At 46.0% G+C, this 19,160-nt stretch overlaps 1 protein-coding gene across 1 annotated transcript; it reads left to right on the top strand.

Annotated features, from left to right (window-relative positions):
• The first annotated feature begins 17,351 nt into the window (after window positions 1-17,351).
• On the top strand, window positions 17,352-18,913 carry RfC4 (replication factor C subunit RfC4). The gene has a single exon (XM_050195440.3). It carries the CDS (start codon window positions 17,684-17,686, stop codon window positions 18,695-18,697), a length of 1,014 nt encoding a protein of 337 aa, XP_050051397.1. The 5' UTR covers window positions 17,352-17,683; the 3' UTR covers window positions 18,698-18,913.
• The last annotated feature ends 247 nt before the right edge of the window (window positions 18,914-19,160 follow it).

The raw sequence follows: 19,160 nt of genomic DNA, 5'->3' as shown, positions 1-19,160 counted from the left end.
CCTTGCGAGCTGAGAGTGACTGTAAGCGAGGGTGGAAGAAAAATTACATGCTGAGGGCGAGAGAGGGGCGACGAATATTATACACTGAGGGTGAGGTAAGACGTGTAACGTGTAAAAGTGAGGGTGAGAACAAAATGCCATGTTTTCGGGTTTGGGGAAGAAAAAAAATGAGGGCATTTGCCCACCTCCAGTCACAATAAGCAACCACAAAAACCTGAGACTCCGCAGCCCCAACTCAATGACTGCACTAAGCAGCCACAATGCCATGAATCCTCTTCGCATGACCTACCAACCCCAATCATATAACTAATCAAATGTTTATGAATGCATTGCTCAAGATTGGTCTTCGCTTGAACACTATTGTTCACTGTTCAGTAACTGCTGTCATTTTTTGGCTCTGCAAGTGGGCAAATTAATCCACCAAGTGGCAGTTCGAATTATCAATAGCATAGTAAAATGAGTTCTTGAGGGTAACAGATGTATAAGTCAGTAACAAACCCTCCAAGATATACACCTTGACAATGCAACATACACAGCCAGGGATGGTGACAGCCACGACAACCACTTCATATGGGGACTTGAGCTTGACTGAAGGCATACTGTGTTTCTGTGCTTAAGGTATGTAGGAGGTTGGGGGCATGCACATCGAGGCACACTATAGAGCATGGTGGCATGAATCTCGGAAGTCATCGAATTGGCTAGTACTTTTTGTGCGCTCTGCATAATGGTGCTCATTTCATTTTCACTGTACGTTTTGGGTAAAACTTCAATTACTAAAGAAGGGATTTTATATTTTTTGATGCTACCTTTAATTTCGCACATTAAAACCATCTTGTGAACTATGAGAGTAAGGTTGGCACATTTTGTGTAGTTGTGTCACGCGGCCACTTTCGATTGCGATCGAGCCTAATCGAAATTCTCAACCACGATTGGCTACCTCCAATAGTTTGAGTGAAGGAGCCAATCACAACCAAAAAGTTAAGTCCCAATAGGGCCACATCATGATCCAGAGTGTTCCATGTAACACTCGTATTAGAGTGCCCACCCATATAGCAGCCATGGGGTTCTTGTTTCAAACATACCCAGTGATGTTGTTTTCATTGTTTTTTAAATGGTCTAATCATATACTGCCAACCCTGCCAAATTTTTCATAAAGTTTACGAATTTGGAGTTGTTTTACACTATTACGATTGATGTGTTTTTCTTGTCAGTCTTCAAACTTTCTGATGGAAGTCTTCTGGTAGTGAAAGGATGCCAGACGGAATGAAAAAAAAAGGAAGGAGAAATATTTTTTTCCTTTCTCCATGCCTTGCTTACAAGCTTCTAAAGCAGGCAAAATCAATGCAGCAAATTCGCTGAAGTGCATCTGAAAACAATTTGTTGTTTGTCAGTCTCTGCTGTTCCAAGTTTGCTGCTGCTTGTGGGCTTTGTCTAAAGGTAAATGTACAGGGTGTCCCATGTAACTTTAGCCATACTTTAAAAATATGCAAATGCCACGTAGCTGCACACAACCAAGATAATGTTGTTTGCCGTCACTTGGAAATACTCGGATTATTTTTTGCATTCTGTTAATTACGTAATTAGTCTTAATCAATTGATGAACTTCTCAAATATTATAAGTAGATGGAAAGTGTCAATGAGAAAATTGTAGAATGTCGCCGGCACTGTCGCGAGCAACAGGGTCATCATAGGAGTCCCAGTTGATGAGGGCGTTAAATTCTTCTAATAGTGGTATATGTAAGCTTTCGCTCTAGCTAGCTCCAAGGTCTGATAGAGTAGACGATATGCTTTTTCACGTGAGGTGGGCAAGCAATAGGCACATCCTACGAGGATTGTTCCATGTGGAAAGAACTCGACAAAGGTCGGTGTGCTCCAGATGAAGGTGCCTGTTGACATGCAAGCAGAAGGAATTGTAATCAGGACTCCACCGCCTCTGCCACATCTGTCCTTATGGGACACGAAGTACGCCTCGAGTGACAACAATACCTCGCTGTTGGCCACAGACGCATCGAGCCCCAGATAGTATGATGGTGAAGCGGAGCAGACGAGAGGAAGCAAGCGCTTGAACGTCAGGCATCTTATTAATTGTTCTTTATGCTCCTGCAGTTATACTGAAAAGTAGCTGCCCCGTCAATGTCTAATGTCCAAGGGAGGGTGATGTTGGGTGATGTGGCGCTGACCCCTGATGGTGAGGGGAGGTTATCCCAGTTTCCTCCCCCTCTCTCTGAAGGAATTACCCTAACAATACGTTTTTACCCGTAGAGCTTGTCGATGACCGACATATATATATATACAGTACAGTGTGCCAACCACTGCAGCGAGCTGACCTGAGCACCAATCACAAATTAGCGCAAGTGCAAACAACGTGTTGAGCATACAGTTTCATACAATAATTATTCTAGGAAACTCACTGGTGTGGAGGAAGTGTGCATGGTGGCACTGTGGACATCCAACATGATGTTCGCTGTCACGTGATTGCAGTAAACTGGTTTTGCAGTAAGAGAGCTTTAGATTAGGGTATTGTGCTCCCTTTGGGTCCTTTTGTACACCCGGCGATTTGCGTCCCCCTAAGCTTGGGTGGGGCTTGCCTCCCCTGACCTGAAACTCTCTATTACAGTCGCCTGCATAGGGCACAAGTAGGACTGTTACATCCTTTCATTATGGAAGCCAAACTGCACTCTAAATACAGTTTACACCCATTGGAGCATATCTATGTTCCACAAAATGATAATCGTCATCTACCTTGCGTGCACTTCCTTTCTTTAATGCTGTGCACCCAGTCATTACTTTTATGTTTTCTAGGTCACAAACGGCATCCATGTTATCAGCATGACATAGCCAGCATTCTTGACAGGAAACTAGTGAGCGCAGAATTTTCAAAAAATTTGTGGGGCCGCAATCATTCATATGGCGACGGATTACTGGCAAAGCTGTTAGGCTGCATACATGGGCTGCATATACATTATGAAATCATTCATTTTTTTAATGCAGGCCACTCTATGCCGACACAAGCGCCACCGCGGTCACTGCGCTTGCCATACATATATGCTGCAACCGCTGGTGCTGCCGCACTGGCACCTCCGAAACGCGTGACATTATAAGCACAGAAGCCCAGGCAACATGCACAGGTGCCGTCGCCACACACTTTCCCCCTCTCATTATTTGTCAAACAGGATTTAAAACAAGTAATGATCGGGCTAGCAAGACAACTCGAACAACTTGAAGGCATACGGCACGCCATTTACGCTGACGACATCACGGTATGGGTGAACCGAGGATCGCTCAGCGAAAAAGAAGAGTGCCTGCAAAAAGCGGCCACCTGCGTAGAAACCTACGTTAGGGTCAGGGGCCTCACCTGCTCGACGGAGAAGTCCGAGCTCCTAAGGGTGTGGCGAGGCAAACAAAATCGAACGGTCCCTACAAGCGATGAGCTCAGGCTCAACGTATACCTCGCGGGACAACGCATTCCGGAGAAGACCACCATTCGGGTCCTGGGGATGTGGCTTCAGTCCAATCAACGGTGCAATCATACTCTGACACTGCTGAAGACTGCCACCATGCAGGTAGCCCGTATGATCAACAGAGTATCTAGCAAGAGACACGGCATGAAGGAGAGCGACACACTTAGGCTAGTCACGAGCCTTGTGGTTAGCAGAGTGGTGTATAGCCTTCCCTACCACAAATGCATCAAGCAAGAAGAAGAACAAGCGGACGCCATACTGCGAAAGGCGTACAAAACTGCGCTTCACCTGCCACAGCGCACATCGACCGAGAAACTGCTGGCCCTGGGACTGCACAATACCTTCAGTGAACTAAGAGAAGCACTACTATGCTCTCAGGCACGTAGGTTGATGCAGACCCCCACGGGAAGGGTGCTCCTGCGAAGATATGGCGGCGGCAACATTATCCAAGAGATCGAGCGTACCGAGGCCATTCCGGACAAGTATCGCAGTACACTGCGAGTCGCACCGATACCCAAGAATATGGACCGGAACCTGCACAAGGCGCGTAGAGAAGCAAGAGCGGAGTACGTGCAGAGAACCTTGGCGAACAAGGACAACACAAGGTATACGGACGCGGCAACGTTCGTCAAAGACGGAAGACACAACAGCAGAGCAGTGGCGTCGGTGGTTAATTCGGACCTCAAGGAGATCACCAGCGCATCACTACAGGACTGCACGGTAGTCGAGGCCGAAGAGGCAGCTGTGGCTCTGGCAGCACTGGAGGGCTATCGATCTGGCAGGTCCCTAACAATAATAACAGACTCTCAAGCAGCATGCCGTAATTATACAAACGGCAGAATTGGGCGCAGAGCACGCCACATACTCTGCTCATGCGACCCGGGAAACAAAGTTCAGCATACCATCATCTGGGTACCAGGGCACACTGGCATAACAGGGAACCAAGAGGCGGATAGGATAGCTCGAGGGCATACCAACCGGGCGTCCGACACATCCAGCCTTGAGGAACCCGAGTCAGTACCCATGGGCTACTCAGATATCCTAAATTATTATAAAGGGGTCCGACTTAAGTACCCACCCCCGGATAAGGACCTAAGCAGAGAGGATGCTGTTGCATGGCGACAACTGCAGACGGGTACTTTCCCGAATCTAAACCTTCTGAATAAAATTTTCCCTACACAATATGAGGCTAAGTGCCCATGGTGCGGAGAGAAACCAGATCTGTACCACATATCATGGGCCTGTCAAAATATTGAGTCCCCAACTATCTATAAAATTAAAAACCCGAGTGCGGAACAGTGGGAGAGTATGCTTTCCAGCGTAAGCTTGAACGGCCAAAAGCGCCTAGTAGAGCGAGCTCGCGGGTTGGCCATACTCAGTGGAGCCTTGGACTAGGGCACCAACCCTGTGATTGCAGACAGAAGATTCCATCAGAAGATGGAAGAGGCCGTCTGAAGCCGCGAAGATCTCTTTTCTAGAGCCCAGTAAATGTTTTCCGATCCGAAAACAAGTAAAGCGCATGAAGGCCAACTTCTTACACTATAAATGCACTTTCTAATATATCTATATATATATTGTCACCCAGCTATTACAACTAAAACAGTTTGGCAAAATACAGATTGGCAAAAAACGTCTGCCTTTAGCGATGGCTGGTCCTTGGAGAGCCCGCGCGCAACCACGAACTTCGTCGTTCTCGCCTTAAGGGTCCCGTGTCAACATGTGCAAACTTATTTCGCGTCATTGCTCCCCTCTCAAAAGCGACCGGCCCGGTCGCTTCAAGGGCAGCGGGCGTGCACTATGGGCAAGAGTGCCAACATGAAAAGACAAAAAAAAAAAACATACAGGAATGTACACAATGCTGAAGCGGTTTGTGAGGGTTGCTTAGCCCTGGCGTGCGTAGTACGGCTTCATCCGTACTACGTGGACGACTTCAGCACGGGGACGGCGTCGGTTCGAACCAGGATCAGAGCTTTGAGGCACCACCTCGTAGTTCACATCACTGAGGTGGCGTACAACTTCATAGGGGCCTAAGTAGCAGTGCAACAGCTTCTCTGAGAGCCCACGGTGTCGGATAGGTGTCCACATCCAAACGCGGTCGCCTGGTAAGTACTGGACATTCCGTCGGGTCCGGTTGTAACGGTAGGCGTCGGTATTCTGCTGGGTGCGGATGCAATTCCGAGCAAGCTGGCGAGCTTCCTCGGCTTCCTCGACGAAATCTTCAGTGGTGTCATTCCTTGTGGTTCCGTGGTCTACCGGGAGCATGGCGTCTAAGGGGGTTGTAATGCGACGTCCGTAAACAAGCTCGAATGGTGTAAACTCGGTGGTCTCCTGCACAGCGATATTGTAAGCAAACGTGACGTTTGGCAAAATTTCATCCCATTTTTTGTGTTCCACATCAATGTACATGGAGAGCATGTCGGCTAATGTTCTGTTTAGGCACTCTGTTAAGCCGTTAGTTTGGGGATAATAGGCTGTGGTCTTTCGGTGGTCGGTGTGCGTCAGTGTGACGACTTGTTGCAATAACTCCGCTGTAAACGCTGTACCGCGGTCAGTAATGAGTACAGCAGGTGCACCGTGGCGAAGCACGATGTTGTGGACGAAGAAGCTGGCGACTTCAGCAGCAGTTCCCCGCGGCACAGCTTTCGTCTCCGCATAGCGAGTTAAATAGTCAGTTGCCACGATTATCCACTTATTTTGCAAGGAGGACGTGGGGAACGGCCCAAGAAGGTACATTCCCACTTGCTGAAACGGCGCCGGAGGCGGATTCAAAGGCTGAAGGAGGCCGGCAGGCTAGACGGGTGGAACTTAGCGCCTCTGACAGTCACAGCACGTTCGCACATAGCGCTGAACCGACGAAAATAGGTGTGGCCAATAGTATTTTTGCCGTATGCGCACTAATGTCCTCGCGAAGCCTAAGTGGCCGGCACAGGGATCGTTGTGACACGCCTGTAAAACTTCCTTGCACAGTGCCGTCGGAACGACGAGAAGGAACGTTTCCTGGCTGTTCTCGAAATTTTTCTTATACAGGACATCGTTTCGTAGGCAGTACGACATCAATCCTCGTGTAAGTGGGTGTGGGACAAGAACGTCGGCTCCCTCGAGATATCGGATGACTGGAAGCAGCTCAGAGTCTGCACGTTGATAGTCAGCCATGCGCACCACGTCGACGACACCAAGAAACGGCAAATTTAGCTCCAAGTCGGAGGATGTCAAGGGAATAGGAGAACGTGACAAGCAGTCAGCATCGCTATGCTTATGGCCGGATCTGTAGACAACAGTTATGTCGTATTTCTGGAGGCGGAGGCTCCAACGAGCGAGGCGACCTGACGGGTCTCGTAGATTGGCAAACCAGCAGAGCGAGTGGTGATCACTGATCGCTCGAAATGGTCGGCCGTATAAGTAGGGTCGGAACTTGCTGATGGCCCACCCGACTGCCAAGCATTCTTTTTCGGTCGTTGAATAATTAGCTTCTGCTTTTGTCAGACTACGACTCGCGTACGCAATTACACATTCTGCGCCATCTTGCCATTGAACCAGAATGGCCCCGAATCCTACGTTGCTGGCGTCGGTGTGTATTTCAGTTGCCGCGTTGTCATCAAAATGCGCCAGCACTGGAGCGGATTGAAGGCGTTTACGCAATTCGGTGAAGGCCTGCTCTTAGTCTTCTGTCCACGCAAAGGGCACATCTTGTCGCGTCAGTCTCATGAGCGGTTCAGCAATCCTTGAGAAGCCTTCAATGAAACGACGGTAGTAAGCGCAGAGGCCCAGGAACCGCTGAACAGCCTTTTTGTCTTTAGGACGAGGAAACTCGGCAACGGCAGCGAGTTTTTCTGGGTCTGGTCGTACTCCTTGGGAGCTGACCACGTGGCCTAGAAACTTGAGTTCCTGGAAACCAAAGTAACATTTTTCAGGCTTGAATGGTGAGGTTGGCCTTGCGTATTGCGGTAAGGACACTTCGTAGCCGGGCGAGATGTTCATCGAACGTGCTGGAAAACACAACGTCGTCTAGGTACACTAGACACGTCTGCCACTTTAGTCCAACGAGTACAGTGTCCATCATTTGTTGGAACGTAGCAATTCCGAATTTACGTGGTTCTATTTGGACCCAAGATATTAAATTAACTTATTTTTGGAAGTTGGCGAAGTGGGCTTGAAACCTGCTTCACCTCCACTGCCAGTCGGCCCAGTATTGCACTATCTCCGGGATTGGCCCACACATTCCTGTTCACGCGCCGTGATAGGGACGTAAGCCGGCCGGGGTACCCCCCTAGCAACGCATGCCCGGTACTGCACTATCTCCGGGATCAGCACACACATTCCTATTGCCCATACGGACGTAAGCTGGCCAAGGTGCCCTACCTGGGAATGCATGCGGGGGCAGAGGTAAACACTGCAGCTTCGCTGTAGAAAGTGATTAAGCCAGATGACGAATATTTCAAAGCGAGGCTTTCTTTTCCTCTTTCTTTGACTTTCCCACTGCTGCTGCTGCTGCTGTTTGGCACACTGAGTCAGGGGGTGGTTCAGAGCGTGTATATGCATGGAAGAAGCGTGGCAGAGAAGAAGAGAGACGCAAGAAACTCGTTTTGACCATACCACGTCGAATGTGCACAATGCCCTCTAGTATTGTGTTAAACTTTGACCTGAAATCTTTTGTAGTTTTCCGTTTAGTGCATTGTGTGGTGTTAAGCGATAGTATCATGAGCTGTAAGTAATAATACTGAACGCCTGAATGCATGCCGTTGCTTAGCGTGTTTATTGCGCGGTGCTATTTTTGTGTTGTTCTTTTCGTGATTTCTTGGTGCTCTGGGAAAAATAAAACTGCATTTGCAATGAAGACTGCATTTGCCTTATCATGAATTTGCCTGCATGTCTGCGTTTCTGCACTTCTTGAGCTTGTGCAGCATCTGTTTTCCGGCGTGCGTCTATTTGTCGTACAAAAATCCCTCACGTGACCTGATCCTAGGTGCCTAGGGACAGCACCATTTAGGGATTTTTGAGAAGGCACGATGCTGGCGCCGAGCGACGCCGTGGCGTGTTCGTCCTCGGCGTGATCGTTTTCTGGACCGCGCGTTGTTCAACATTGCTCATGTAATCGTGCGTGCGTTGCTTATGTGTTGGTTGTAGGTTCTGTGTTACTTGGTGGAAAGCCGTGAGTAGTGGCGGTGCGGCAATGCGGCTTTGGCCTCGATGAGCTCTGGCACTACAGAATCTGCGTTGTGTGACCCGTGCTTTCTTGAGAACCCGGCGGTGGTGACAATTGAAATATCCAAGTGGATTAGCGCCTCGGCAGCGAAGTTCTGCGAACCGCGATGTGGCGTCGCCGTGTCCGACTTTGCTTAACGGACATCGAGGGATGTGCTGCTCGCTGCAAGTCATGTAAATGCAACTGCGTCGACCGCCCGCTGTTCAGCGCTGAATGTGTGTTTGGTGTGCTGTGCTTGAAACGAGTGGTGCAGCCGGGCAGCGGGGGTGTTTGGAGGAGCAGAGTGGCTTAGGTTTTGCGCGTTCAAAGACATGTGCTCCCGTCTTGGTCTCATTAGCGGCTGTCGCGGGATTGTGGTGTGCTAGCTCCTTGCCTAGTATGAAGTTTACGACGCTAATACACAGCATATTCACGTTTTTCCGCGCTATATGTCATTTGCATGACGGCCGAGTTGAAAACGAGACATGTAGTGTTCTTTGCGTTTGTGTGTTGTAAATTACTTTCTATTGTGGAAGTTCTGGGAGTCTTATTACGCAAGGAGTGCGAACGTAAACAAACACATATGTGTGTCTGAAATTTTGAATTACCCATAATACCCTTTACGACTGATAAGTGGGCTACACGGCCTGTGTGAATCAGCTACCGTATATTGCGACGCTCTTCCGTGTGGTAGACTGATGCATGGTGCGCGTTTATTTCTTACTGTTGTAAAAAACCACTTGTTTATTCACTCAATACAAATGTACGGCTTCTTCGCCGCAGTACAGCTTAGTTACGCGGTGAAGCATACTAAATGTGGGAGGGGGGGCCGCTATCAGCCAGCATAGTATGTCCACTTAGGTGACCTGAGAGGCGGCGGGTGCGCGAGTGTATAATTAAAGAAGTCTTATTATGTCCAGTGACAGTGGGCCCTTTTCACTTTTAGTATGCTTCACCGCAGTACATTGCTTAGGCTTCACCGCGACATAATAGTGTATTGCGAGAAAGATAATCGTAAAAGGCCTAATTATGCAACGTTTCTTTTGTAGCTTGCTACACCGCAATACAGGGTTGTAAATAAGAATCGTGCAGTAAAGCGTACTAAGAGTGAAAAGGGCACATAGGTTTACACTGTGCTCATTACTTTCAATTGTGACATAATTTGCAAGTGCATCTGTGCTCGTGGTAAGCTTCATTGACAATTCTTTGTACATTACAAATTAATATTGCAATGAAGCTTACTAAAGCACATTCGCCATTAGGTACGTGTTATTCACCTTCAATGCAGGAGCACAATGCGGATTCTTGCCCCTGCTTTTGGCTGGACTGCACATGCTCTTTGAGAATTGATTCATTGTTCATAAGCGCACTGGTACTTTACTCTAAACTGGAGGGCTCAAGTTGATATGAAAGCACAATTTTTATTAAGGGGACAAGATGTTGCCAAGATGGTTGCAGCACAGCTTCTTTTTTCTACCAGGCACCTTTTCTACTTGAAGCTTCCATTGCAGTGTTTCGAACATCATTGAACCAGCACATAGTGCATATAAATATTGGACACTGATTGGGAACATCGCCTAAGTTCATGCCCATATATAGTAAAAAGATGTAGCACGACCAGAGAAAATAAAAGAAAGGGGTGGGCAGTAGCAATACTAAGTGTTAAATGGTGCTTTATCCTTTCCCTTGAGTTTTCTGTTTTTGTGCTTTTTATGAATCCTCCGCAGTAACCATGCGAGTGCTGAGCTTGAGCTTGTTGGTTTCAAGTCTCATGGTTGTTGCTAACAGAACAGTGTGATAAACGAACAAGGGCTTGGAGGCATCCATTCACCTTGCTTGCCTCATGGTGCTGCTTCATAAGCACCGTGAGCATCCAGGCCAACTAGGAAGGGAGGTTTGTTGCAATTGCTTCTGAACTTTATTGCCACCAAACCAACAGTGCTCTCAATGACAGCTTTTGGACAGTAGAATGCTTGCACCCAGCAAAGTCTTAAGAAGGAGGAATTCAGGATGTGCAAAATAGGCTTTTGAAGCTGGCAGCATTACTGAAGGGGCTTTGCCCATCTGCCCTCTTTATGGATACACAAAGATGATTTCCTCTTTAAGAGGGATTGTTTCAGAGGTCGTTACATGGCAACAGTGTTGGGTGTTTAGTAGCTTGTCTTTGCCCACTGTTAATAACCTGTTCCTTCTCCAGTGCCCCTGTGAAGTGCCTACTTTTTGGACACAATGTGCTCTCCGTGCATTCATGCATTTTTAGCTTGTAAAGACGTCTATTACCCCTTGCCTCAAGCTGGTCTTTGCTGATGTCACCCAAGAAGGCATTGGGGAGTATGGCAATGTACGCTTACAAAACACTGTCGATACCAGTGAAACTAAATTAATGGAGCTGCTGTTCTTTTTTTGTCCACTCCATCCTTGTTAGTTACAATGAGCAATGTCCGAACAGAAGGCATATGTAGTTGGTCGTGCATAGCCTGCGCACTAAGACTTGTTGGCATGTTATGACCTCAGCACAGTGTTAATATGTAAAAACCTTCTGATGTGTTGATGACTTCCTTCTCTTTATCATGCTTTGCCTGGTGGAGCCAGCAAGTGGGTCAACCAGATGTTCAACAGGCTTCCCACTAGTTTTCCCAGAGTCTCCTTACCAGGGTGCTGCTCATAGATATGTTTTCTTGACCTTGCACTGCACTTCAACCATGGCCACACCTGCTAAACCTATAGCATGCGATCAAAAAAGTGCTATACATCATGTTGCTCCAAACTCGTAACATGTGCTACAAGGCCTTGAGGAACACCCGCATTTATTTACGCCCTCATCATACTGTATGAAGCTTCGCATGATAAGTGCGACAATTAACATCTGCTGGTTTCTCAGTGTTATTCCTGTCCAGCTTACTGAAAGCTATCCTGAGTGTTTCAAAAAGCAAACGACCGCTGCTAGACAAGAAGTGCTTAAAGCAAGGGTCGCTATAACCACATATGTCACACGAAATGAAGGCCACTGAGTATACAGGCGGTTTACTTCATATCCGACAAGCTTGGTTCTCCCTTTGCTAGTGAGTGAACTCAACTTGCCCCGAATACATGGCCTGTGACAAACTATGTGCCAGATGCTGTGTCCCCTGCAAAGCTGAAGATGTGTGTGAGATCCTGACACCCTGCAGCGGCTTCTACACTGGGCAAACAGGCTACTATAAAAACGACTGCCTTTACTAATATGCTAATAACATGAAAACGGGCAGAAATTTGGCTATTCGTTGGACCCAACTGCAGGTGCAAGCCACCCTTCCACCAGATGTGTGTTGTTCACAGAAACTGGAGCTATACAAATGCAGATAAAAACAATGATGTTTGAAAGTAGTAGAGCTGCACTATATTCTGCACAAGCAGTGCTATCTGCAGCACTGGTTCTCTATAGCCACAAATTCATGGCTGCACCACCATGCAAAGGCACTATTCTTGAATTATTAACTTCTATTATATTTATGGTGGCCATATATTGCAATTACATATCATCCACATTGTGTGCAATATGGTTAAATGTCAATTATGATAGCCATTCCTAATCTGAAATGCAACAAAAGAGCAAATATAGGCAACAAATTGCAATTCAAAGAGACAAAAGGCAACCAGTGCACAGGATAAGTGACAGACTTCCTTTTATTGAAAAAGAAACGTGACGTGTCATGCCACCACCAGTGGGTAGCAATCTTTCAAGCTTGGGTGACAGAGGCAAATCTTAGCAAAATGCTACAATCACACTGTAAAACGGCCTTGGACACAAAAAACCGACATCATATTGTACAGAATGAAAGGGCAAGACTTCATCTAAGAACAGTCTATGGCACCACATGCTTGAAATGGTGTGAAAAATGTTGACATGCCCTACCTATAAAGAAAAAGCAACAAACACAGAAAACACGCCTTAAAATGCAATGTGCAGAGTCTGAAACCAAGAAAAAACAACCCGAAAAAGGTTTCGCTAAGTCTTTCAATGATTAGAATTGTCAAACTGTATCATCACTTCTTAATGAACCTGCACAGCTGAAAAGGAAGGAAGGAAAGCGCAATAGCAGGGCTGCAGAAAATGTCACCGAATAAATATACTTTGCTTACCAACAATACCTGTGGTTTAGTTGTGGTCTGTGTATAAACTAATTGTGTATAAACATTTCTTGTTTAGAATGGCTGAGCGGATAGGGAAAAAATGACCATAGGAGCACCAGGTGTATGCATATTCTACGCACAAAAAGCCACTGCTTTCTTAGTTTTTTTTCTCTGTATTACTATTCATGAGTATTTAGATGCCTTATTAGCACTGCTAACATCCCACTGCAAAACACAAAATTGGGCAAGTTGCGGCATAAAGAAAATTGCAGTTTCACTCATAATGTGAAACAATGATGCAGTAGCTGGTGAAATATGCACAGGAAGCTTACTTCATGCAGTGTTTGCTGAAGTGAACACTTGCCAATGCAAGTCGGTAATCTCCTTAAAAAGTAAAATAAGTAAGAGTCCTATTTATTTGTGGGAGTTGTGCCTCAGTGTTGAAGTGGAAAGACTCGGCTTTTCTGCCTCCTCTTTCATATCCGGACTTAGCCACTGATCTACACCGAAACAACCCTTTAGCTTCTTACTGCTGCATTCGTTTTGGTTTTCTCAAATCTATATTTGGGCTACGCATTAGTATGTCTCGCGCTTTGCTTGAGGAAAACAAGACACCAACAGCTCCATCTAGTAAATCTGAGAAGCCAAGCACTAGAAGAAGATTAATGAAGCAGATGCACCCAATCATTGTCATCACATGCAAGAAGAAAACTTAACATAGGACTGCCTTCACAAGTGGGAAGGTGATGTGCAAGAACTTGAAGGTGTGGATGCCAGCTCTATATACAGTATGCAGACATTGAGCAGGTGTTAGCCAATCTAGGCACCTGTTGGCTAGATCACGCTCTCCGGGATCAGTATTCACCACAACTGTACCTTCAGCAGAGTGGCTGAAATGTAGAATTGTGGACTGCCACTCTTTTGATCGTATGTTTGAATCCTTGCAGCACAATGAGAACTTTATTTGCAATATTCTAGCAAGAAATTTGGGAATTCCAGTGACAACACCAGTAGACATCAGAACAACCAGGGGAGTTAGCCCATAGCAGCTATTGCTGTAAAAGATAAGACTGGCATAAGCACAAGAATTGAGATGTGCATACTACATGCCTTTGTTCTGGTAGTGGTCCACTACTTTGGTGCTACAGTTAATGATCTCCACTGTCACTGGACATCATAAGAGTTCTTTTATTATACACTCGCGCACCCGCCGCCTCTCAGGTCACCTATGTGGACATACTATGCTGGCTGATAGCGGCCCCCTCCCACTTCTAGTATGCTTCACCGCGTATTTTCTGCAAGATGCCCTCTTATCGTTTTGTGAGGACGACGTAAATGCGTTGTGGGCGAGGTTTAAATACCTCTGCGATTACTGCATACGAAACTTTGTACCGGAAAAAGTAAAGAAACTAGGGAGAACAAACCCTTGGTTAACCCGAGAACTAATACAATTAAAACGGAAGATCAAGCGTTGCAGGAAGAAAAAGAACAAAAATGCTTCACTAATTACAGAATTAAGCACCTCCCTCAAGCATAAACTGCAAAAAGCAAGAGACAGGTATTTTTCGGAGACACTTGGTCGTTTTGCAACGGAAAATCCTCGAAAATTCTGGCAGTACCTTTCGAATAAGGACAATAAAAAGTTAGACCAAGTAACGGTTGACGGGGAAGTTGTCACGGACAAAAAGCAAATGGCAGACAGGTTCAACCTCCATTTTCAAAGCGTATTTTCCAGTGCTGATGCAGGGATTGATAACACGTCAGTTAGTGATGGCGCAAGCACCACTACCATCTCTTTGGAAGGTGTTACCGAACTTCTATTGCGATTGGATCCAAAAAAATTAGCCGGCCCTGATAACATTCCCGCAGCATTCTTAAAAAGGTATGCAGAAATTCTGGCCAGATTTCTCATCGTAATCTTTCAAAAATCTGTAGAGTCAGGCCTCATACCCCATGACTGGCGTGTTGCACCCGTATTAAAGAAAGGAAATCCATCGGAAATCAATCATTACCGCCCTATATCTCTCACCTCTATTCCTTGCAAACTAATAGAGCATATTATACTCAAATACCTTAACAGCTTTTTAGACACGAATAAAATAATTAGCAACAGGCAACATGGCTTCTGGCAACGTTTTTCCACTACTACACAACTAATTGATACCGTACATAATCTAACAAAAACTCTCGACAGTGGTGGTCAGGTAGATATAATTTTTATGGATTTCTCCAAGGCGTTTCATAGAGTTCCTTACTCCGAATTAATAACCAAAATGAAAGAAATGGGTATCCCTTCCTGTATCATCGCTTGGGTTATGTCATATTTACAAAATAGAAAACAATATGTGGAAATTGATGGCAACTGCTCCCGCTTCTTAGATGTTCACTCTGGTGTTCCTCAGGGCTCAGTCTTGGGGCCTGTTTTATTTAATATATATATTAACGACCTGTTAGGTATTCTGGAACTAAGCACGTCGGCCAGGTTATTCGCCAATGACTGCATTATCTTCAAAAGCATTCATTCTGTATCTGATCAACTTGTCCTAAATTCGAACTTACAGCTCCTTGCAGACTGGTGTAACAAGTGGGATATGACAATTAATTATGATAAAACCGTTTTTATGTGCTACAAATAAGATCAACAAAATGAAATTTACGTATGGCATTGGGGACAACATAATTAGTCAAGTGGAAGAATACAGATACCTGGGCGTGACTTTAACATCTGATCTTAAATGGTCATCCCATATCTCCAACATCTGCTCCTCTGCAAGAAAAAAGCTAGGTCTCTTAAAATATAAATTAGGCAATTCTTCAAGCGTACTTAGACTTCAAGCTTACAAATCAATTGTTAGACCTACTCTTGAATACGCCAGCATAGTATGGGACCCACACACCACAATCAACATAGATAAACTAGAAAAAATCCAGAGATTAGCAGTAAGGTTTATATATAACCGCTATAAGAGAAGGGACTCTCCGTCCGCCATGTTACATCAGGCAGCCCTTGAGCCATTGGCTGAAAGAAGAAAGGCTGCCCGGCTGCGCTTTTTTCACTCCTTGTATTTTCAAAAACTAGGCATTCAGCCACAGGATTACTTTGAAAGGGACACAACCAGGCCCTCACGACATAAAAATAGCCATAGCATCACGCCAATATTTGCCCGCACGAATTTCTTCAAACATTCATTTTTCCCTAAAACAATATCCGACTGGAATTCCCTGCCTCATGACTCACCTCTCCTTTCTTCAACTTCTTGAGAGCCTGTATATAAGTATCTATATGCATGGTTAGAAATGATGATTACTTATTAACTGTGCGTAGTGTGCTTTTTTGTCTATGTACCTGTGTTTGGGGCACGTACTCTAACAAATTGTATTTGCTTTGTAACCTTGTTTAGTTTTGTTATATTTTCTGGATGTAAATTATAACTTCCCCATTGTTGCTGATCCTAAGGCATAGTGCTTACTAACAAATGTATGTACCCTCTCCTGCTTGGACCGATCTGGTCTGCAGTATTTTGTAAATAAATAATAAATAAGTAACTAAGCTGTACTGCGGCGAAGAAGCCGTACATTTGTATTGAGTGACTAAACAAATGGTTTTTACAACAGTACAGAAATAAACGCGCACCATGCATCATTCTACCACACGAAAGAGCGTCGCAACATACGGTAGCTGATTCACACAGGCCGTGTAGCCCACTTATCAGTCGTAAAGGGTATTATGGGTAATTCAAAATTTCAGACACACATATGTGTTTATGTTTACGTTCGCACTCCTTGCGTTATAAGACTCCCAGAACTTCCACAATAGAATGTAATTTACAACACACAAACGCAAAGAACACTACATGTCTCGTTTTCAACTCGGCCGTCATGCAAATGACATATAGCGCGGAAAAACGTGAACATGCTGTGTATTAGCGTCGTAAACTTCATACTAGGCAAGGAGCTAGCACACCACAATCCCGCGACAGCCGCTAATGAGACCAAGACGGGAGCACATGTCTTTGAACGCGCAAACCCTAAGCCACTCTGCTCCTCCAAACACCCCCGCTGCACGGCTGCACCACTCGTTTCAAGCACAGCACACCAAACACACATTCAGCGCTGAACAGCGGGCGGTCGACGCAGTTGCATTTACATGACTTGCAGCGAGCAGCACATCCCTCGATGTCCGTTAAGCAAAGTCGGACACGGCGACGCCACATCGCGGTTCGCAGAACTTCGCTGCCGAGGCGCTAATCCACTTGGATATTTCAATTGTCACCACCGCCGGGTTCTCAAGAAAGCACGGGTCACACAACGCAGATTCTGTAGTGCCAGAGCTCATCGAGGCCAAAGCCGCATTGCCGCACCGCCACTACTCACGGCTTTCCACCAAGTAACACAGAACCTACAACCAACACATAAGCAACGCACGCACGATTACATGGCCAATGTTGAACAACGCGCGGTCCAGAGAACGATCACGCCGAGGACGAACACGCCACGGCGTCGCTCGGCGCCAGCATCGTGCCTTCTCAAAAATCCCTAAATAATGCTGTCCCTAGGCACCTAGGATCAGGTCACGTGAGGGATTTTTGTACGACCATAGGCGCGCGGAAGTCGTGCGTGCTCATGCGTGGAAAAACTAATATGTAGGTATTCTTGCCAAAAATGAATTCAGTATGCTTAAGAAATGACTTCACAAAAAAACAAAGCTTTTTGGCTACCCAAAAGTTTCGATTTTGGCTACATTTGGGCCACGTGATTTGGGCTACTGCGGAGGCCAATTTGGCGACCTGTGGTTGGAGCGATCTGGCAACCGTGGTTTTAGCGCGTTATTTTTTTTGTGCGGGCAAGAGTGGCAGCAGTTTCAAAGGCTTCAGTGCGCGCTTCCAGCGTTCTTGTGAAGTCCTGTTACGTGAAAAACATTGTTGTTATGGCAGAGACCATGGAAATCGACGTGGGAGACAGCCAGAAAAAGAAAGACTGCATTCCCTGGGTGGAAAAGTACCGGCCTGCGAAGTTCACCGAAATCGTAGGCAACGATGAGACTATCGCAAGGTTGGAAGTTTTCTCACGGGAAGGCAACGTACCCAACGTAATCTTGTCCGGCCCTCCCGGTGTGGGCAAAACGACAACAATCCTCTGCTTGGCGCGGATCCTCCTCGGGCCCGCATTTCGTGAGGCCGTGCTGGAGCTGAACGCCTCTAACGATAGAGGCATCGATGTTGTCCGAAATAAGATCAAGATGTTTGCTCAGAAGAAGGTGACGCTGCCACCAGGGAAGCACAAAGTAATTATTCTCGACGAAGCAGACAGCATGACTGAGGGAGCGCAGCAAGCCTTGCGTCGCACGATGGAGATCTACTCAAAGACCACGCGATTTGCTCTTGCTTGCAACACTTCGGACAAAATCATTGAGCCAATTCAGTCCAGATGCGCCGTTGTACGCTTTAGCCGCTTGACGGATGCGCAGGTGCTTGCTAAGCTTCTGGACATATGCCAGCGTGAAAATGCCAGCTACTCAGAAGATGGTTTGGAAGCCCTTGTGTTCACTGCACAGGGCGACATGCGCCAGGCAATAAACAACCTCCAGTCGACGGTAGTGGGTTTCGGACACGTGAACAGCCAGAACGTTTTCAAGGTATGTGACGAACCACATCCAGAGCAGATCAAGGACATGCTGCAGTACTGCGTTGACGGTCAGCTAGACAATGCCTACAAGATCATGTTGCACATGTGGAAGCTTGGCTATGCCGCCGAGGACATCATTGTGAACATATTCCGTGTTTGCAAGAGCCACGACATTCGAGAAGACATTAAGCTGGAGTTCATCAAAGAAATAGGCTACACGCAAATGAGAACATTGCAAGGTGTTCACTCCTTGCTTCAGATGGCTGGCCTGCTTTCCCGACTGTGCTTGAAGAGTCGTCTGTGTAAATCCGACTGAAACTTTGGCGCTGGTAATTTCCCTTCCGTACTGTCTTATACAGCAGTACAGCATTATATAAAAAAAAAACTCCTAGTTGACGTGTTTTTTTTTTTTTTTTTTTTTTTTTTTTTGCCGTGGCATGCAATCGGCTGTCTAGGATGCACGAAAATGCTTACAATCATGCTGTTTACACTAAAATTGTGAAACCGTTGAATAAACTGTCATTCACAGAAACTTACCAGCCCATTCATTTATGAATAAATAGAATGCACAATGAAAACTTCTTTAGAACCTATAGCAGCCAGAATTGCAGTATTTTATTTCTAATTCTAGTGAATGTATGCCTGAGCCAAATATATTGCATGCACTTTATGCTAAACACATTAAACCCAGCAAGTCTTCATTGACATTGTAAATGAACTAAATCAAGAACAGTTTTAAAGAAAGTGCTCATGTGAAACAATACAGAGCCAGTGTTGCA

Source organism: Dermacentor andersoni, chromosome 1, assembly GCF_023375885.2.
Source record: "Dermacentor andersoni chromosome 1, qqDerAnde1_hic_scaffold, whole genome shotgun sequence".
Classification (NCBI taxonomy): domain Eukaryota; kingdom Metazoa; phylum Arthropoda; class Arachnida; order Ixodida; family Ixodidae; genus Dermacentor; species Dermacentor andersoni.
This window is presented reverse-complemented; position numbering and strand designations above follow the sequence as displayed.

Coding starts and splice junctions, on each gene's coding strand:
- RfC4 (XM_050195440.3), top strand. CDS start 17,684: ATGGCAGAGACCATGGAAATCGACGTGGGAGACAGCCAGAAAAAGAAA.